This window comes from Rhinolophus sinicus, chromosome 17, assembly GCF_057876585.1.
Source record: "Rhinolophus sinicus isolate RSI-liver-muscle chromosome 17, RSI-T2T, whole genome shotgun sequence".
Lineage (NCBI taxonomy): Eukaryota > Metazoa > Chordata > Mammalia > Chiroptera > Rhinolophidae > Rhinolophus > Rhinolophus sinicus.
Genome location: NC_142517.1, coordinates 63019310 through 63039006, shown reverse-complemented (window position 1 = coordinate 63039006; position 19697 = coordinate 63019310). Strand labels below are relative to the sequence as shown.

Sequence of the window (19697 nt, the reverse complement as noted above, 5' to 3'; positions counted from 1 at the left end):
ATTGATTAAAGCAGAAAAAGCATTTGACAAAATCCAACATCCATTTATGATAAAATTCTCAACATAATCAAGGTTATATATGACAAACCCACAGTTGACATCATACTTAATGGTGAAAAGCAGAAAGTTATTCCTCTCAGATAAGACATAAGACAGGGATGTCCACTTTCACCACTTACATTCAACATAGTTTTGGAAGTCCTAGCCACAGCAATTAGACAAGGAAAAGAAATAAAAGGCATCCAAATTGAAAAGGAAGAAGTACAACTGTCACTATTTGCAGATTACTTGATACTATATAGAGAGAACTCTAAAGTTCCACCAAAAGCAATTCAAATAAATGAATTCCGTAAAGTATCAGGATACAAAATTTATATTCAGAAATAGGTTGCATTTTTATACAGCGCTAATGAACTATCAGAGAAATTAAGAAAACAATCCCATTTATAATTGCATCAAGAAAAAATAAAATACCTTGGAATAAATTTAACCAAGGAGTTAAAAGACCTATACTCAGAAAACTACAGACATTGGAGGAAGAAATTGAACATACAAATAAATGGAAGTATATACTGTGCTCATGGATAGAAGAATTAACTCTGTTAAAATGCCGATACTACACAAAGCAATCTATAGATTCAATGCAATCTCTATCAAAATACCAAAGGCATTTTTCACAGAACCAGAATAAATAATCCTAAAATTTAGATGGAACAACAAAAGACCCCAAATAACCAAAGCAATCTTGAGAATGAAGAACAAAGTTAGATATCAAACTATACTACAAGGCTATAGTAATCAAAATGGCATAGTGCTGGCATAAAAACAGACATATGATCAATGGAGCAGAATAGAGAGCCTAGAAATAAACCCATTCCTACATCGTCAAATAATCTATGATAAAGAAGGCAAGAATATACAATGGGATAAAATGGCAGTCTCTTCAATAAATAGTGCTGTAAAAACTAGACAGATACATGCAAATAAAATGAAACTCAACCAGTTTCTTAAACAATATACAAAAATAAACTCAAAATGGGTTAAAGATCAAATGTACGACCCCAAATCATAAAACACCTGAAGAAAACATAGGCAGTAAACTCTTTGATATTGCTCTCAGCAGTATTTTTTTGGATATGTCTCCCCAGACAAGGGAAACAAAAGACAAAATAAACAAATGGGACTACATCAAATTAAAACGTTTTGCACAGTGAAGGAAACCATCAACAAAATGAAAAGACAGCCTACTGAGTGGGAGAAGATATTTGCCAATGACACATCTAATAAGAGGTTAATATCCAAAATATATAAATAACTCATACAACTTAACACTGAAAAAAACACACAAACTATCTGATTAAAAAATGGGCAGAGGATCTGAATAGACATTTCTCCAAAGAGGACATACAGATGGCCAATAGACATATGAAAAGATGCTCAACGTCTCTAATCATCAAGGAAATGCAAATTAAAACCACAATGAGATAGCAACTCACACCTGTCAGAATGGTTATCATCAATAAATAAATCATCAAAGAATAAGTGTTGACGAAGATGTGGAGAAAAGGGAACCCTTGTACATTATTGGTGGGACCGCAAATTGGTGCAGTCACTATGGAAAACAGTATGGAGATTCCTTTAAAAATTAAAAATAAAACTACCTTACGATCCAGCGATTCCATTTTGAAGAAATCCAAAACACTAATTTGAAAAGACATATGTGTTCTTATGTTCATTGCAGCATTATTTGCAATAGCCAAAAAATGGAAGCCACCTAAGTGTCCATCGATAGAAGATTGGTTAAAGATGTGGTACATATATACAATGGAATATGACTTGGCTGTAAAAAAGAATGAAAATCTTACCATTTGTGACAACATGGATGGACCTAGAGAGTATTATGCTAAATGAAATAATTCACACAGAGAAAAACAAATACCATATGATCTCACTTATATGTGGAGTCTAAAGAAAAAAATAAATGAACAGACAAAACAGAAACTTATAGATAGCAAAGAACAAACTGATGGTTCCTAGATGGGAGGGGTTGAGGGGATGAGTAAAAAAGGTGAAAGGGCTTAAGTACAAATTAACAATTATCAAAATAGTCACAGGGATGTAAAGTATAGCGTAGGGAATATATTGAATAGCATTGTAATAACTTTGTATGGTATCAGATGGGCATTAGACTTATCAGGGTGATTACTCCCTGATAAGATATATAAATGTCTAACCACTATATTGTACACATGAAACTAATATAATATTGTATGTCAACTGTAATTTAAAAAAATAACTAAAAATGTAATTAGTCCATATTATATGGAATCTACACACACACGAAAAGGCATATGGTAACAATATCTCTCACAGTTTCTTTTGTAGGCATTTTTCTTGGGTAAGTGTTAACTTGTCCAAATACATATGTATGATAGGATCAAATATGTCCGTCTCATACTGGAGAATGATGACAGTAAAATTTAACATGAGTAATTTGGTGATAAACTTAACTGTAACTATTTGAATTCCTGACAAATGTTTTAAATTGCTATGGCTTGAATTTACAGTTGGGGAAGCTTCCGCAGGAAAAGCATCCCGCAGCCTTGCACAACACATTCCTGGGCCAGGTGGTATAGAAGGGATGAAGGGCGCTGCAGGAGGGGTGATGGGAGAGCTGACTCGGGCACGGATCGCACTTGACGAGAGAGGACAGAGGTTAGGAGAGCTGGAAGAGAAAACTGCAGGCATGATGACCAGTGCAGAAGCATTTTCCAAACATGCACATGAGGTAAGCTGCCCAAGTAACTATAGGCGCCGTCATCCAGTAATAACCTTAAACATTTAGGTCCTGCACAAGAAAGCTTAAACATAGATGCCACTGTCACTCATCCTGTGTGTACCCTGGATCTCATTATGTATAAGTATTATATTTCCCCCAGCATTTGGGAGAAAAACATTTTTGAAAAAATACACAATATATTGATACTTCTTTATCTTAGGGGATAACTTAAAATAAAATTGCCCATTAATTCTGATACATTGGGTGTATATTGGGCACCATCTGCTGAAATAGTGTTTAAGGACCATTACATTACATGATCCCCCAAGAAGGTGTGAGGGGCAGTAGAGGCTGGAATCCACACATTCCTTTTTCTCTCAATCATTACAAATCTTTCCTGTCAGCTGAGTCCTTATAGCTTGATTTGTGTGGTTTTTTTTTCATATGCACCTTTTTATAAAATAAAGGAAGTTTTATAAGGTTTGAGATTCACTTAGATATTCATGATTCACTCAATGTAAGCTTGCTTTGATTGGCACTTTTAAATGTTTTTTTAACATCTTATGGTGACTTTTTTCTTTGCAGTTAATGCTGAAATATAAGGATAAGAAATGGTACCAATTCTGAACCTCTAAAGAAGCTGTGACTGCTTTGAGAAACCATTATTCAGGGAAACCAAATTTATTCCCAGCATCACTATTCAACTGCTAGAAGCCAGTTTCTTCTACAAAAAATGTTCCATTACAGTCCATCTGAAGTGATCATAAGAGAGACTTATCAGAGACACTGTACAACCGAAAGGCTGGAACCCTGGTTAAAATCCCAAGGTATGGCTGAATTTGCCTTTTCCCACGTGGAATGGAGCTACCATCTTGGCATGTCATTTGCTAAGGAATTTACATTTAGGAACTACGAGGAGTCCTCCTGATGTGAAAAAATCCTGTACAAACAAAAGCATTAATGCACTTAATGAAAAAAACAATCTTTGCATGATAAATTAACATCTTAAGAGGAAAAGAAACAAAAGCATGTTGTGACAGAAGAAAAAAAGATTAATGGTAAAGTATTTTTATAAATTGGGCCACACCTGACAATTCAAAAAATCTGCATTAGAAGTTATCAGTGCATTTCAAGTACATTTCCATACCCAACTGAAAAGGAAAAGAAAACAAAACCAAAGTTTTTGGCTCATCTCTAACTTTCATTATACTAAAACATTATTGAATTCTTATGGCAAGAGTCTGACTAATATTCCTCTCCATTATATTTTAGATCATTCACAGTTCTCAGTCATAATCAAGTATTGCCAGTATAATAAATTATTCCTAACACAATTATTTCCATTTCTATCACCGTCAGAACAAGTTGCTATTTTTAGTCACAAACCTTGCAAGGTGGGTCACCTCAAAGCATTTTTTCAGCCTGGTTTGTTCTCTGCAGGGGAGTTAACGATAGGTTCGGGGAAACAAGACTATAGAACAACGCCGTTAGCTTTGAGAACTGATTTCACACACGCTGGTCTCAGTTTCTGAAGTGATATATTTTTAATGCTTCATTCGTATCCTTGTCTGCCAATTACACAGTATATTACTGTTCAAACCCAGTGGGGTCTTCAATCCAAAGGTGCTCTTGCAGCCTGACACGCACAGACCAAACTGGTCATTCTCTTTAACCACGATTCAGTAAAACCTCAGTAAATGTTTCGAGAAAGGGATTCTGATTTATTACATTTCTGATTAACAAGGGCTTTCATTAGAAATACTTTTGGTTCTGTACTTACTCTTGAAAACCTTTATAAAATATAGTGGTGTTTTTGCTGTCTTGGCCTCAGTCACCATCATGGACAATAGAAATACAGAGATTTTAATGATACGCAATCAATAATTTTGTCACTCAGGCTAAATAATATAAACCATAGGATTATGCCAATAGGTACCAAACACCTATTCCTTATGAAAAACTCTTTTAAAATGGAATAAAGAATATCGTTAACATGATCATGCTAAAAAGGTATCTATCAGAGGACTGCTAAAGGCAAAACAAAACAAAGACACCTGCTATCATTATTTAACATGAATCTAGAAGTCAAAAGTCATACAAATGGATATATGCAGATTCTAGGACCCATCCTGTAATATGTTGTTCCTTCAAAAAGAACATATTTTTTAAAATTAATGGATTTGGCTTATTGAATTTTGATTAATCAAGATCTTACTAGATCTACATTTGTGTTTTTTTAAGAAATCACTATTTTCCTGAAGTTCAAGTTATTTTAACAGCCAAAGATAGTATTTCTTCAGTTTTTTTAGATTTTTTTTAAGTGAATTTGATTGAAGTGGTACTTTATTTAAATGTTTTTAGTAATTTTGAGAAGAGCAAAGATGATTGAGTCAGTAAATGTATACCAGGATAGCATTTCTTAGAGTCCTTGAATTCTCCTTATTTCTCATAAAAGCCTCTCCACAAATCTCTCCAGACTCCTGTGAACAGCCTTAAAGAACAGAACCTGACTTGGAAATACAAACACGATACATAAAATTATATAGTAAATGTAGTAAAGAAACTTGAGACCAGGATTTGGAAAGCCTTGGTGGTCAAATTGCAGTTCACTATTTATTTGTACCATCAATTTCAAGGACCCAGTTTTCTGATTTTCTGAACAGATACTTTGTCATTTCTATATTTTAAAAAAAAACAAAAACCTAAAATATTAGTTTATTTTAGCAACAATGAAATTCAGTCCAAAATGGCTTTAAGTTCAAGAAATATCTCTGAAGTCCCTAATAAGATTTGATTTAATTTGTCCTACATCAGGGTTTGTCAACAGTGGCACTACTAGCAGAACATTCTATGTTATGGGGACTGTCCTTTGCACCACAGGAGGCTCAGCAACATCCCTGGCCTCTGCCCCACGGGCTGCCAGTAGTAACCCCCAAGTAATGACAATCAAAACTGCCTCCAGCCGTTGCCAAAATTGCTCCCAATTGAGAGTCACTGTTCTACATCATTTAAGGACAGATTGAGTGTGAATATGTAATATAAGGCTTATATGAAATTAAGCATAATAATTGCACAGTGTCATAACAAGATAAATTATCCCAAAATTACATGTACGCTTCATATGCAATACAATACTGTTTTGGAGAAAGCTTCTATGGATCAGTAAAAATTAACACGGAATATTTTAAAGCATACAGAGAAAATACCAAAAAGGACACTATAGCATTTCACAGTAGAAGTGCTTAAAACTCTAATGAATAGATCAAAGGTTTATAATTAGCACAGCAATTGGAAGTAAATAGGTGCTTCTGAAATGCTTGAAAAGAATAGGTTCTTTTTAAATGTGTCTTTCAATATTGTTTTTATAAACCCTTTCTTAATGCAAGGATAACTTTATCCCAAAAACTCCTGATTAGTGGAATACAAATTAATGAGGTTTTACTGTATCAAAATTATTTTTATAATCCGAAGAGATAGCAATAACAAGAATGTAATGTGCATGTGACTTTTCTCTTTGAACAGTTTTGTTCTGTTGCACTCACCTTAGCGCGTGCGCGCACACACACCACACACACACGCCACAACCACCACAACCACCATCTTATCATCATCCTTGGCAAATGAGTACTATTAGTCCATGTAATTCTTTTCATCTCTCCTCTGTACTATTTAAATACCTTGCCTCTAAGAACATAAGAAAAATACTCCCAGTTACTTGGACAATGATAGAGAAAATGACTGAGCCTTAGTTGTCATTAAAATTACATTATACCTGCTAGGGTGGCATCAGAAGTCTTGAAAACCAGTCTCTACAACTTGACTTTATCTCTCTGTGACTCCCTCAAGAGCTAACCCCTTCTTAATGTCCCAGGAGAAAATGGACCTTTGCATTCTATTCATCAATGAGAAGCTAGAAGTGTTTGTTTTTCTGGTTCTAGTAATAAGCAATAATCCCTATCATGAAATCATCTATTAACCTCAGCATTTGGAAGGAAGGATGACTGATTTATCATTTATTTTAATCCCCTACAAAAGCAGTAGTACTGATTTTGCTTCCTTCACTTCACTGAGACCCTGACTTAGAGCCCCAGTCATCATTAGGGCTGTTGTCTAATTTCGGAAGGACAGTAACAGAACTCAGTGAGATGCTGTCTGAGAATTCAGTCGTAAAGACAATTTTTCAAACCTTTTATATAGCCTTTGAATGATTCTCAAGTTAATAAATCAGAATCCAGGTCTCTATTCTTCAAAGATCCTGAGGGATTGCAAAGGAACAAGTTTACTATTGGAGTCGTTTTATGTGACCCATGTGTCCAGTTTTAAAGGTACCATTTGTCTGCTCTCTGCATTAAGGGAGGACCATGGCTTTGAAAAAGAGGAAAAAAAAGATATGCCCTAGGTTGACTGAATATTACGATTAGCTCTTTGAGCTATATGGTGGTAAAATGTTTGGCAAAAGGGAAAATGAAGAGGGTCTAGAAAAGTAAACTAAAAATCCTCTCCTTGGTTTAGGATCATTGCGACAACCCGGGAGTAAATCTCTGTGATTACAGCCTGCTCCTGTGGGAAGACATTATAACTTGACCACTTTTGCTGAGAGAGAGCAATGCCAAAAGGAGTCAGACATTCCTGTCAGGGCTTGCTCTTTGCCTCAGGAGAAACGCGGTAGCCTGCACAGCTCCTTCACGTCTGTCCATCGTAGTCCCAAACTCGTTTTGACTAGGTACTGTTTCACATACACACTGGCCAGCGGGCCATACATACCTGCCAGTAAGTCATGTATTTGGATGGCATCATTCCAGGGAGCATGGTTGTCATGCAGCAGGTTTAGTGTATATATTTGCAGACAATATAGCCCTGAGAGGATGAAATGCAGAATAGATAAGTTCTGAGTTGGGAAAGGAAGAGGACGTGCCAATTTGAGGCAAGAGCTTTGGGGTGGGAGGGACACAGGAGCCAGAGGAAAGAGGAAGAGGCTTTGATGAGGAACCAGAGGTGCAGAAGTTTGCCTTTGTATCAGGTTGGTGCAAAACTAATTGCGGTTTAAAAGGTTAAAAAATTGCAAAAACCTCAATTACTTTTGCACCAACCTAATAAATTTATGTAGGGAAGTGATTCTCAACCTTGGTTGTTCATAAGAATCACCTAAGGAGCTTTTAAAATTCCTAATTCAAATCTCTCAGAGTGGGAACCAAACATCAATATTTTTGAATGCCCCAAGGTAGTTCGAAGTCCAGCCAAGCTTGATAACCACTGCTTTATGGCCAACTAAGGAAGACACGTTTATCTACCTTGGCTTGTGCCCAAGCCCCGCTTCTGTGGAGTCAGGGAAGGCAAAGATGGAGGAGATACAGTGGTGGCTGGATGATATTTATTCTGTGTCACAACCAAAACAAATGTTCTGTGTAAATTGATGACCAAACAGTGCCCCATTGACCCTTAGTAACTCTGTCTTTGTGATTTTCTCCTATGCGACTCGGCCATTAATTATTCCAAGTCAAACATCTAGGTTTTAATTATCTAATACATGTGACATTACAAAACACCAGAACTATAAGAACTTCAACAGCATGTAAAACTAAGTGGAAAACTAATTCTCAATAGCTGGATAGTGGAAATACTCAAAACAATCATTTACTAAATCAGATCCAAATGTAGTATTCATTCTTCGTTCGGAGGAGACATGGGAACCAGGTACCTGTTCTGGTATAGGTATATTTTACTGGACTTGGTCTTAGCAAGAAGGGAGAACACCTCTTCCTTTTCGATTGTTGTCTTAGCTCCCAGGGCCACTTGGATTCATTTTCTTAGTAACTACACATGTGTTTAAGGGGAGAAGAATGGCTGTAATTCACTGTCTGGCCTCCAGTGCCCGGAAAGAGTGCTCTCACTATCAAAACAGGAGCGTCTGCCTATCTAAGGCAATAATACTCCATGAGAAAACTCAAGCGGGTTCTCTCTCGTGCTGCTCCCCTCTAGTACTGGCCCACCCTTCTCAACTGCAAAGCCAGAAAATAAAGTAGATGGTGGTGAAGGACAAGTGTACACAGGATCAAAATCTCTAATAACCTATAATTTTTAGTACTTAATTATGTGATGTTTTATTCTAGGAAATAAGAAACAATGATATCATTGATGTATCTTTCTTTCATCTTCAGAATTTTTGCATCTTTTCAGAAAATGACAAATTACTATTTTTCTGTTGCACTCAGCAATTGTGACTATACTTAAAATTCTTGTAGTCTGTAGAGATATCAATAAAATTGTATATGTTTGTACATAGATGCTCTCTTATGTTATGATGTCATGCACTACTAAGATTTTTGCCGAGATTAAATATGGACAGAGGTAAGACCCTCATTTGCAACAGTGTGAACCATGGTTTTACAAAGTATAACTGTTTTTAAAAGGCAGGGAGGTGGGTGGGGGAGCAGTGTATATAATAAATATTGGAACTGAAAAACAGAAAGGAAAAAAAACTAAACACATTTCCCAAACTCCAAAAGGGTAGAAATAGCCATTCAAAATTTCCATCAAATTGGGGAGATGTGTAACTTTTTATTGTTAGACTTTACAATTTTTGAGGATGTTGACTGATTTCACCTTTGGTGAAGTACAAGTTAAAACTAAGTTTGGTGAGAGAGCAGCATAAGAAATTGAGGCTAAATAAGATGTATTTACAAACAACATCCATACCTTACTTCCTCACTTCTTTAAAGCTCAGGCGTTAATTTCCATACAGGCAAAAAATAAGCTATTATGGGCTTATACTCCCACCTAGTGGTTGTAATGCACACTCATTAACCCAATACCTGTAAAAGTCCCCAGAAAGAGTGCACTCTCCTGCTCCTCTGGCTTTTGTCTGCAGTTAATTACTCATCAGGCACTTTTCTTTATAATTAGCTACTCTGTGGCCTTAGCCAACTAATAATATTCTTCCAAATGCTAATTATCTCAGTAAAAATTTCCCACCTCCACGATTCACCTCCTACTATTGGTTCTATATAAAAATAAAAATAAAAACAACCAACCAACCCCAGGCTAAAAAATGTTTTTGGATTAAAAGTACAAATATAAAGATAGACGCTATAAAATCCAAATGCCCAGGATTCTCTTCAAAACCTTTCTCAAAAGGATCCATTTACCTCCTTACCTTTGAATTACAATCACTCACGCTTCACATCTACATTCAGTATTTGGGGCAGGGCCCAGTGGTCCTGGCTTGTAACTCAGCCTCCTCCAGGCGATGGCTCTCTTCTGCATTCTTTATCATGCTCTGGCCCATAGGTTAGACTGTTCAGTGTCTTGATGTCACTGTTTCATATTGAGATTTTTTTCTTTTAATGTGGTTAAATTTTATAATCTTTTTAACTTTTGAAGTTTGTTTTAAAGGGCTTTATGTGTATAAAATAATAAACATTCCCTTACTTTCATAGTTTTATTTTTTATATCAGGCTTTTAATCCATTTGGAGTTTTGGGGTAGGCTTCTAACTTGGTATTTTGACAAATGGATAACTTCACTACACCACTATTTTTGAATGACTCATCTTTTCACCACTAATTTGAAATATTTTCATATAGACATATACGTATAAGTCTGTTTTCTAAATTCTCAAGTAATCTATTTATCTATTTCTTTGTCCTTACCAGTTAAATTATTATATCGTTATAATATATCCTAGTATCTGATGGATATCTTTGATCTTTTTCAAGTTTGTTAGATACTGATTTTTTTTCTCTAGGTGAGTTTTAGGATATCATTGATCTTAAAAATAATCCCTATTGAGACTTTAATTGAAATTATAGTGAATTTATAGGTTAATAAATAATGGTGTTTTGGCTGGCATCACTTCCTTTATGACATCTTCATCCTTCTTGTCACAACCATTTCCCTCATTTATGTTGATAAATTTGGCCTTCAAGTTTTTCAAGTTGCATATATAGAGTATCTCAAATGGCATCAGTGTCAGTATTTCCACAATCGGCTACTTCTTCTATAATTCGACATTCAATTTGAATTACACTTATAGTGGTATCATTTTTCATTTCTCTGATGCACTTACATCTTATTTAGCCAACTTCTTTTGATTATCAATTTGGTAAAATGTCACATGGATTTAACACTGGGAGACCAGGAGTCAACACTGCTACATGCTTTACTGTCTGTGTATAAAGTGAATGACAAATGTGAAGTGACCAATCATGGACAGACTTTGAAAGAAGTGACGTAATTGGTAATTCATCATGATGCATGTATTTCCTACTAATGCTATACAAAGTACTACAGACTTACTGGCTTAAAACAACACAGATTGAGGGATGAGATCACTAAGATGGCAACGTGTAGGTCCTTCCTTACTTCACTCCTCATCACAAGAAGAACTAACAACTATTCAGGGACAAGACACTACTGAGAAAATCCTAGAACATGGGGGTCAGATAGAAGCATCCCCCTGCACCACAGAGACTGAGGCAGACTGCATTAGAAGGCTACACGCTGACTGCACTGTCTCTTCCCCAGGCAAGTGCAGCACCACACAGAGAGGTCTCCCCTGAGCCTAAGGTTCCTTCAGTAGGAAAAGAGAGCCCTGGATGGACATTGAAAGTTGTGGATCCTTTCATGGGAGTCGTACTCTGGCCTTGCCTCATAGGGATCTCTGTGGAATCTGCACAAGGGAATCTGCAGGGCTTGACCGCTGGGGATTGGATTATGACACAGAATCGGGAAGGGGCTTGCAACAATCAACACTCAGATCTGGGGAGACAAAGGGCCTACCTGCAGCACCCAAAGTAGTCCCACTCAGAGGCTTTGCTAATCTGCAGAGCCAAGATAGGGGTGCATTCTGACCAGGTCTGCACCCCACTGATTTGGGGTATCAAATGAAGAGCTTCTCTGTCTGCCCCTGGAGCCTGGTGTGCACTTCCCCTGCCCCAGCTCTCCCCCACCCCTGTCTGGGCAGGGAAGCTGACATAGCCCCACCCGCTGCTTAGTGTGTATCCAGGCCCCACCCAACCAGAAAGCCTAACCAGAACAGCTGGAAGCTGCACAGCCAGCAACACTCCAGAGGAGAGTTCAGCAAGCAGACCTGATCATCTGCAGAGCAAAACCAGGGGCAGCCCGCTGAGCTCCCAGCCATGCCTGACCAGGAAGCCTTAGCACCTGGGAAGCTGCGTAACCCGGCAGCACTCAAGTAGAGAATCTGGCTGACAGTATTACTGCAGCAAAGAAGATGGTCCTGTTAGGCCAGAGAACTCGGGGTACAGTTTTGCTTGAGTCAAGACCTCAAAGAGCTTTGACAGCCATGGAGCCAGTTCTGTCACTCAGCTTGGGCAGGGGCGCTAATTCACAGCTTCACTCACTGCTAAGGGTAACTTCAGGCCCCACCCAACCAGGAAGCCTGGCCTAATCACCTGTCAAATGGCTTAGCCCAGCAGCAGTTAAGCAGAGAGCCCAGCCAGCAGTTCTGCCCACCTACCAGAGACAAACTGGTGACTCTGTCTAGCCAGCTATGCTTGATTAGCTCCCCATACAAGAGACTTATCAGCCATGGGGGCTGCTCTGCAACCCTGCCCCCCATACAGGGAAGATAATTTGTAACCCTGTCCATTGCTAAATACAGCCTCCAATCCTGCTAACCAGGAAATCTAACCAGAGCTCCTGGGACTCTCAGTAGTCCACCCACCCTGCAGCCCTGATTATAAAGGCACTTTAATGAAGAACCTGACCAGTGACTCTGCATTTGCCAAGCCAAGATGGTGGCCCTATCTGTCATGGGCCCTGCAGGTCTGCCTGACTTGATTTCCAAGCAAGAGCCTTACCAGCCTTGAGGTCTGTATTGGGCCCTGTTCAGGCAGGGAAACTAATTCCTAGCCCCACCCACCACTGTAATATCCTTCACACATATACCCCACCCCCACCCCCACCAGGGGACCTAACCACAGCACAAGAAGCTTCACAGCCCATTCTACAGTCCTACTTACAGGGGCACTTGAAAAGACATCATAGCACCGTGCTTTCCCCATCTTCAGAGCAAAACTGGTGGTTCCATCTGGTCAAGAAATTTAGTGAGCAGTCTAGCCTGATTTGGGTCCCCAAACAATGAGCAGTGCAGGCCTTGGGGCTCATTCTGCTGCCCTGCCATGACAGGGAAGTTAATTCATAGCCACACCTGCTGCTGGGTATAGTACCTAGTTGCCTAGGAAGACCAACCACAGAACCCAGGCAACCACAAATCCATCCAGTAGCCTCACTGGAGCAGGGAACCAAGCCACAGCTCTATCCAAATGTTCTCAGCCTGCAGCACCCCTCCCCCTTTGACCTCAAAGCATGTACTATGGCCTTCCCCCAAAATAGACCCTAATAGCAAGCCTCACTGACCCAAGGACATCATCAGCTGACATGTCCAGACACCAAGCCAAGCAGACTGGTGAAGAACTATCTCTATCAGAGTGAACCTGTAAAGTCTGGAAAAGGGAGCTGCTTACTCAGATGCACAGAGACCAACATACAGAATCAAGGAAGACAAAAAATCAGGTAAATATGATCCTATCAAAGGAAACTAATAAAGCTCCAATAACTAACCCTAAAGAAACGCAAAGCAGACAAAGAATTCAGAATATCCTCTTAAAGAAGTTTAATGAGCTAAAAGAACACATAGACAACCAAACAAAATAGGAAAACAATACATAAACAAAATGAGAAGTTCAACAAAGAAATAGAAACTATCAAAAAAAACCACAGAAATACTAGAGCTGAAAAATAAAATGATTGCACTGAAGAATTCAATAGAGAGCTTCAGCAGCAGATTCAACCATTTAAAATAAAGAATCAGTTACCGGAAAGATGAGACATTTGAAATTATCCAATTAGAGAAGCAAAAAGAATAAAAAAGAGTGAAGAAAGCCTATCGGACTTAAAGGACACAATTAAGAGAAACAATACCCACACTATCCCAGAAGGAGATGAGAAAGGGACAGACAGTATATTTAAAGCAATATGACTGAAACCTTCCCAAGTCTGGCGAAAAATGGTCATCCATATCCATGAGGCACAAAGAACTCCAAGTAGGTTGAACCTGAATAGAGCTACACTGAGACACATTATAATTAAATGGTCACAAGTCAAAAATAAAGATTTTGAAAGTAGCAAGAGAAAAGTTACATACAAGGGAGCCCCCATGAGACTACGGGTGGGTTTCTTAACAGAAACTTTTCAGGCTGAAAAGGGGATGATGTATTCAAAATATTGAAAGAAAGAAACTGTCAACCCTGAATTCTATACCTGGCAAAGCTGTCTTTCAGAAATTAAGAAGCAATAAAGATTTTATGAACAAACAAAAAACTGAAGGAGTTCATCACCATCACACCTGCTTTACAAAAAAAATGCTAATGGGAGTTCTTTGAATGGAAGTAAAGGATGCTAATTAGCATCATAAAAACATGAGAAGATAACATAAAACTCATGGATAATGGTAAATATAGTCAGTTAGATTCTGTAATGTAATGGAGGTGTATAATTTACTTACAACTCTAGTTTAAAAGTTAAAATAATAAACATAGTAACCATAATTACAATTATTGGTTATTGGATGCACAATACAAAAAATATGAAACGGTAACATAAACAATCTAAAATATGAGGGGAAAAAGAAATAAAAGTGTAAAGTTTAGGAATGCTATTGCAGTTAAGTTGTTATCAGTTTAAATTAGGGTATTATGATTTTGAGATATTTTATGTAAGTCTCAAAGTAACCACAAAGGAAAAACCTGTAGTGATTACACAGAATACATGATAAAGAAATAAAAGCATACTGATATAAAAATATATCAGAATACACACACACACACACACACACAAAGATAGCAGGACAAGGAGCAAGGAACCATGGATCTACAAAACAACCATAAAACAATTAACAAAATGACAATAGTAAGTCCTTACCCATCAATAATTACTTTAATATAAATGTCTTTAATTCACGAATCAAAAGACATAGAATGGCTGAATGGATTAAAAAACAAGATCCAATGATATGCTGCCTACAAGATATTCATGTTAGCCTTAAAGACACACACAGAGTGAGAGTAAAGGGATGAAAGAAAATATTTCAAGCAAACTGGTAACCAAACGAAAAAGAAGGGGTACTTATACTTATATCAGACAAAAAATAGACTTAAAGTAAAATGGTAAAAAGAGACAAAGAAGATCATTATATAATGATAAAGGGGTCAATCCATCAAGAGTATATAACAATTGTAAAAATACACTCAATATTGGAATATATATATATATGTATGTATATTATATATATATATATTTTTTGTGATATATATATATATATATATATATATATATATATATATCGCAAAAACTAAGAACTGAAAGGAAAAATAAACAGCATATATGTTAATAGTTGGGCATTTTAATACCCCATTCTCAACAATGGATAAATTATCCAGACAATCAATAAGGAAACAATGGATTTGAACAATACTATAAACCAAATGGACCAGATATATAGAGAACATTCTATCCAACAATAGAATACACATTCTTATTAAGCACAAATGGAAGATTTGCTAGGATAGACCGACCATAGATTAAGACACAAAACAAGTCAGCAAATTCAAGAAGACTGAAATCATACCAAGTAACTTCTCTGACCATAATGGTATGAAGTAGAAATCAGTAAGAGGAGAAAAACTGGAAAACTCACAAATACATGGTAATTTAACAACACTCTCCTAAACAACTAATGGATCAAAGAAGAAATTAAGAAGGAAGTAAAAGAGTACCTTGAGACAAACAAAAATGGAAACACAACATACCAAAACTTATCAGATGCAGTGAAAGTTATTCTAAGAAGGAAGTTCATAACAATAAACACCTACATTAACTATATGGCTCAAGGAACTAGAAAAAGAACAAACTAAGCCAAAAGTTAGCAAAAGGAAGGAAATAATAAAAATTAAGAAGAGAAATACATGAAATAAAGAAGAGGAAAACAATAGAATAGATTTTTTAAAAAACTAAGAATTGATTGTTTAAAAAGATAAACAAAATGGACAAATCTTTAGCTAGATTAACCAATGAAAAAAGAGAGTACCCAAATCAACAAAATTATAAATGAAAGAATAAACATTATAACTGATACCACAGAAATACAAAGGATCACAAGAACAACTATACTCCAACAAACTGGAAAGCCTAGTAGAAATGGAAAAATTATTAGAAACATACAACTTACCAAGACTGAATCAAAAAGAAATAGAAAATTAGAAAAAAGCAATTACTAATAAGGAGACTGAATCAGTAATCAAAAACCTCCCAAAAAACAAAAGCCCAGGACCAGATGGCTTCACTGGTGAATTTTACCAAACACTTAAAGAAGTAACACCAATCCTTTTCAAACTCTTCGAAAGAAATCTAATTAGAGGAAACACTCCCAAACTTATTTTATGAGGCCAGTATTACCCTGATACCAAAGCCAAAAGGACACTGCAAGAGAAAAAATAAAACCAAAGAAGAACTACAGGCCAATATCCCAGATGAATATAGGTGCAAAAATTCTTAGTGAAATACAAGCAAACCAAGTTCAGCAGCACATTAAAAGGATCATTCAACATGATCACGCGGGGTATGTTCCTGGGATACAAGGATGATTCAACATATGCCAATCAATAAATGTGATACACCACATTAATAGAATGGAAGAAAAAAAATCATATGGTCATCTCAATAGATGCAGAAAAAGCATTTGAAAAAAAATATCTGTTCACAATAAAAACTCTTAACAAACTAGGTATAGAAAAAACTTACCTCAACATAATAAAGGGTATATATGACAAGCCCACAGCTTACATCACACACAATGGTGAAAGGTTGAAAGCTTTTCCTCTATGATCAGGAACAAGACAAAGGTGCCTACTTCTCACCACTCTTGTTCAACATAGTCCTCGCCAGAACAGTCAGGCAAGAAAAAGAAATAAAAGGCATCCAAATAGGAAAGAAAAAAGTAAAATTGTCTCTATTTGCAGATGACATAATTTTATGTATAGAAAATCTTAGGTTCCACCAAAAAACTGTTAGAACTAATCAATGAATTCAGTAAAGCTGCAGGGTACAAAATTAACATACATGAATCAGTAGCATTTCTATATATATTACTAACAATGAATGATCTAAAAAAGAAATAAAACAATCCCATTTACAAAAGCATCAAAAACAATAAAATACTTATAAATTTAAATTTAAAATACTTCCCCCTCCCCCAAGGAGGGGAAAGATCTCTACACTGAAAACTATAAAACATTGATGAAAGAAATCAAAGAAGATACAAATAAATGGAAAGGTATCTTGAGTTCATGAATTGGAAGAATTAATACTGTTAAAATGTCCATACTATCCAAAGCTATCTATAGATTTAATGCAATCCTTATCAAGATTCCAATGTTTTTCAGAAGTAGAAAATGCAATCCTAAAATTTGTGTGGAACCACAAAAGACCCCAAATAGCCAAAGCAATCCTGAGGAAGAAGAACAAAGCAGGAGGCATCACATTTTCTGATTTCAAGCTATATTATAAAGCTATAGTAATCAAAACAGTAGGATACTGGCATAAAAATGGATATGTAGGCCAATGGAACAGAATCAAGAGCCCAGAAATAAATCCACCCATATACAGTCAACTAATATTTGACAAGGAAGTCAAGAATACTCAATGGAGAAAAGATAGTATTTTCAGTTAATTGTGCTGGGAAAATTGGCTATTCACATGCAAAACAATAAAACTATACCCCTATCTTACACTACTCACAAAAATTAATTCAAAATGGATTAAAGACTTAAATGTAAGACCTGACACCATTATCCTCTCAGAAGAGAACACAGGAGAAAAGCTCCTTGACATTGGTCTTGGCAAATGATATTTTGGATCTGGACAGCTAAAGCTCAAGCACAACTACAACAAAATAAACAAGTGGGACTACATGAAACCAAAAAAACTTTTGCACAGCAAAATAAACAATTGACTACCTATAAAATGGGGAAAATATTTGCAAATCTTATATCTGATAAGGCATTAATATCCAATATGTAAAAAGAACTCATACAACTAAATAGCCAAAAAAAATTTTTTTTAATCAAATTTTTAAAAATGGGCATAGGATCTGAATAGAATAGACATTTTTCCAAAGAAGATGTACAAGTAGCCAACAGGTACATGAAAAAGCACTCAACATCACTAATCATTAGGGAAATGCAAATCAAAACCACAATGAAACATCACCTCACGCCTGTTACTCTGTTTCCCCCGAAAATAAGACCTAGCTGGACCATCAGCTCTAATGTATCTTTTGGAGCAAAAATTAATATAAGACCCGGTATTTATTATATTATATTATATTATATTATATTATATTATATTATATTATATTATATTATATTATATTACATTACGTTACATTATATTATATACACAATCTTATAGTAAAATAAGACCGGGTCTTATATTAATTTTTGCTCCAAAAGACGCATTAGAGCCGATGGTCTGGCTAGGTCTTATTTTTTGGGAAACAGGGTAGAATGGCTATGATCAAAAAGACAAAAAATAACAAGTGTCGGTGAGGATGTAGAAAAAAGGAACCCTTGTGCACTGTTGATGGGGATGTAAGTTGGTGCAGCCACTATGGAAAACAGTGTGAAGATTCCTCAAAAAATTAAAAACAGAACTACCTCATGACACAGCAATTCCACTTCTGGGTAAATATCCAAAGGAAAGGAAAACACTTATCAAAGAAATATTGAAACTCCATGTTCATAGCAGCATTATTTACAATAGCCAAGACATGAAAACAACCTAAGTGTCCATCAATGGATGAATGCATAAAGAAGTATGGGAATACACACACACACACACACACACACACACACACACACACATACACAATGGAATATTCTTCAGCCATAAAAATGGAGGAAATCCTGCCATTTGTTACAATATGGGTGGACCTTTGGAACATTTTGCTAAGTGAAATAAGATAAAGACACATACTATATGATCTCACTTGAATGTGGAATATTTAAAAAAAAGAACTCAGAAAAATAGATCAGATTTGTGGTTACCAGAAGCAGGGGGTGGGGAGTAGAGGGTGGAGAAATTGGATAAAGGTGGTTAAAAGGTACAAACTTCCAGTTATAAGATAAATATGTACTAGGGAATGTAATGTCCATCATGATGACACTAGTTAATTTACTGGACTGCATATTTGAAAGTTGTAAGACAGTAAATCTTAAAAGTTCTCATCACATGGAAGAAAACTTCTTTCTTTCTTATATCTATATGAGATGTTAACTTATTATAATAATCGTTGCACAATAAAGTCACGTCATGTTGTACACCTTAAACTTATATAGTGTTGTATGTCAATTAAATCTCAATAAAACTGAAAAAACAAACAACACATTATTATTTTACCATTCTGGAAGGCAGATGTCCAATATGGTCTTATCAGGCTAAAATCAAGGTGTTGGCAGAGTTACGTCTCTCTGGAGGCTGAGGGGAGAACCCATTTCCATTCCATTCCCTTTTCCAGCTCCTAGAGGCTGCCTGCATTCCTTGGCTCACGGCCCCTTCCTTCATCTTTAAAGTCAGCAGTGTAGCATCTTCAAACCTCAGTCTGACTCTGTTTCCGTAGTCACATCTCCTCCTCTGACTCTGGCCATTTGCCTTCTTCTCATAAGAACACTTGTATTTATATTGGAAACACCCAGATAATCTCCCCATCGGAAGATCTCTGACTTAATCACATCTGCTATGTCCCTTTTGCCATGTAATGTAACATGTTCACAGTTTGGGAGGATTAAAATGTGCACATTGCGGGGAGGGGGGCATTATTTTGCCTACCTCAATGTGCATCT

General features: G+C 36.4%; 1 protein-coding gene across 14 annotated transcripts in view; it reads left to right on the top strand.

The window, feature by feature from the left end:
- Positions 1–3831, top strand: part of STXBP5L (syntaxin binding protein 5L) — a 228643-nt gene extending 224812 nt beyond the window's left edge. For all 14 annotated transcript variants that reach the window (XM_074331359.2, XM_019729631.3, XM_074331367.2 and 11 more), the window contains 2 exons: positions 2568–2788; positions 3365–3831. In XM_074331359.2, the coding sequence (XP_074187460.2) occupies positions 2568–2788; positions 3365–3406 (263 nt within the window). In that variant the 3' untranslated portion in view covers positions 3407–3831. The remainder of the gene's footprint in view (positions 1–2567; positions 2789–3364) is intronic.
- The last annotated feature ends 15866 nt before the right edge of the window (positions 3832–19697 follow it).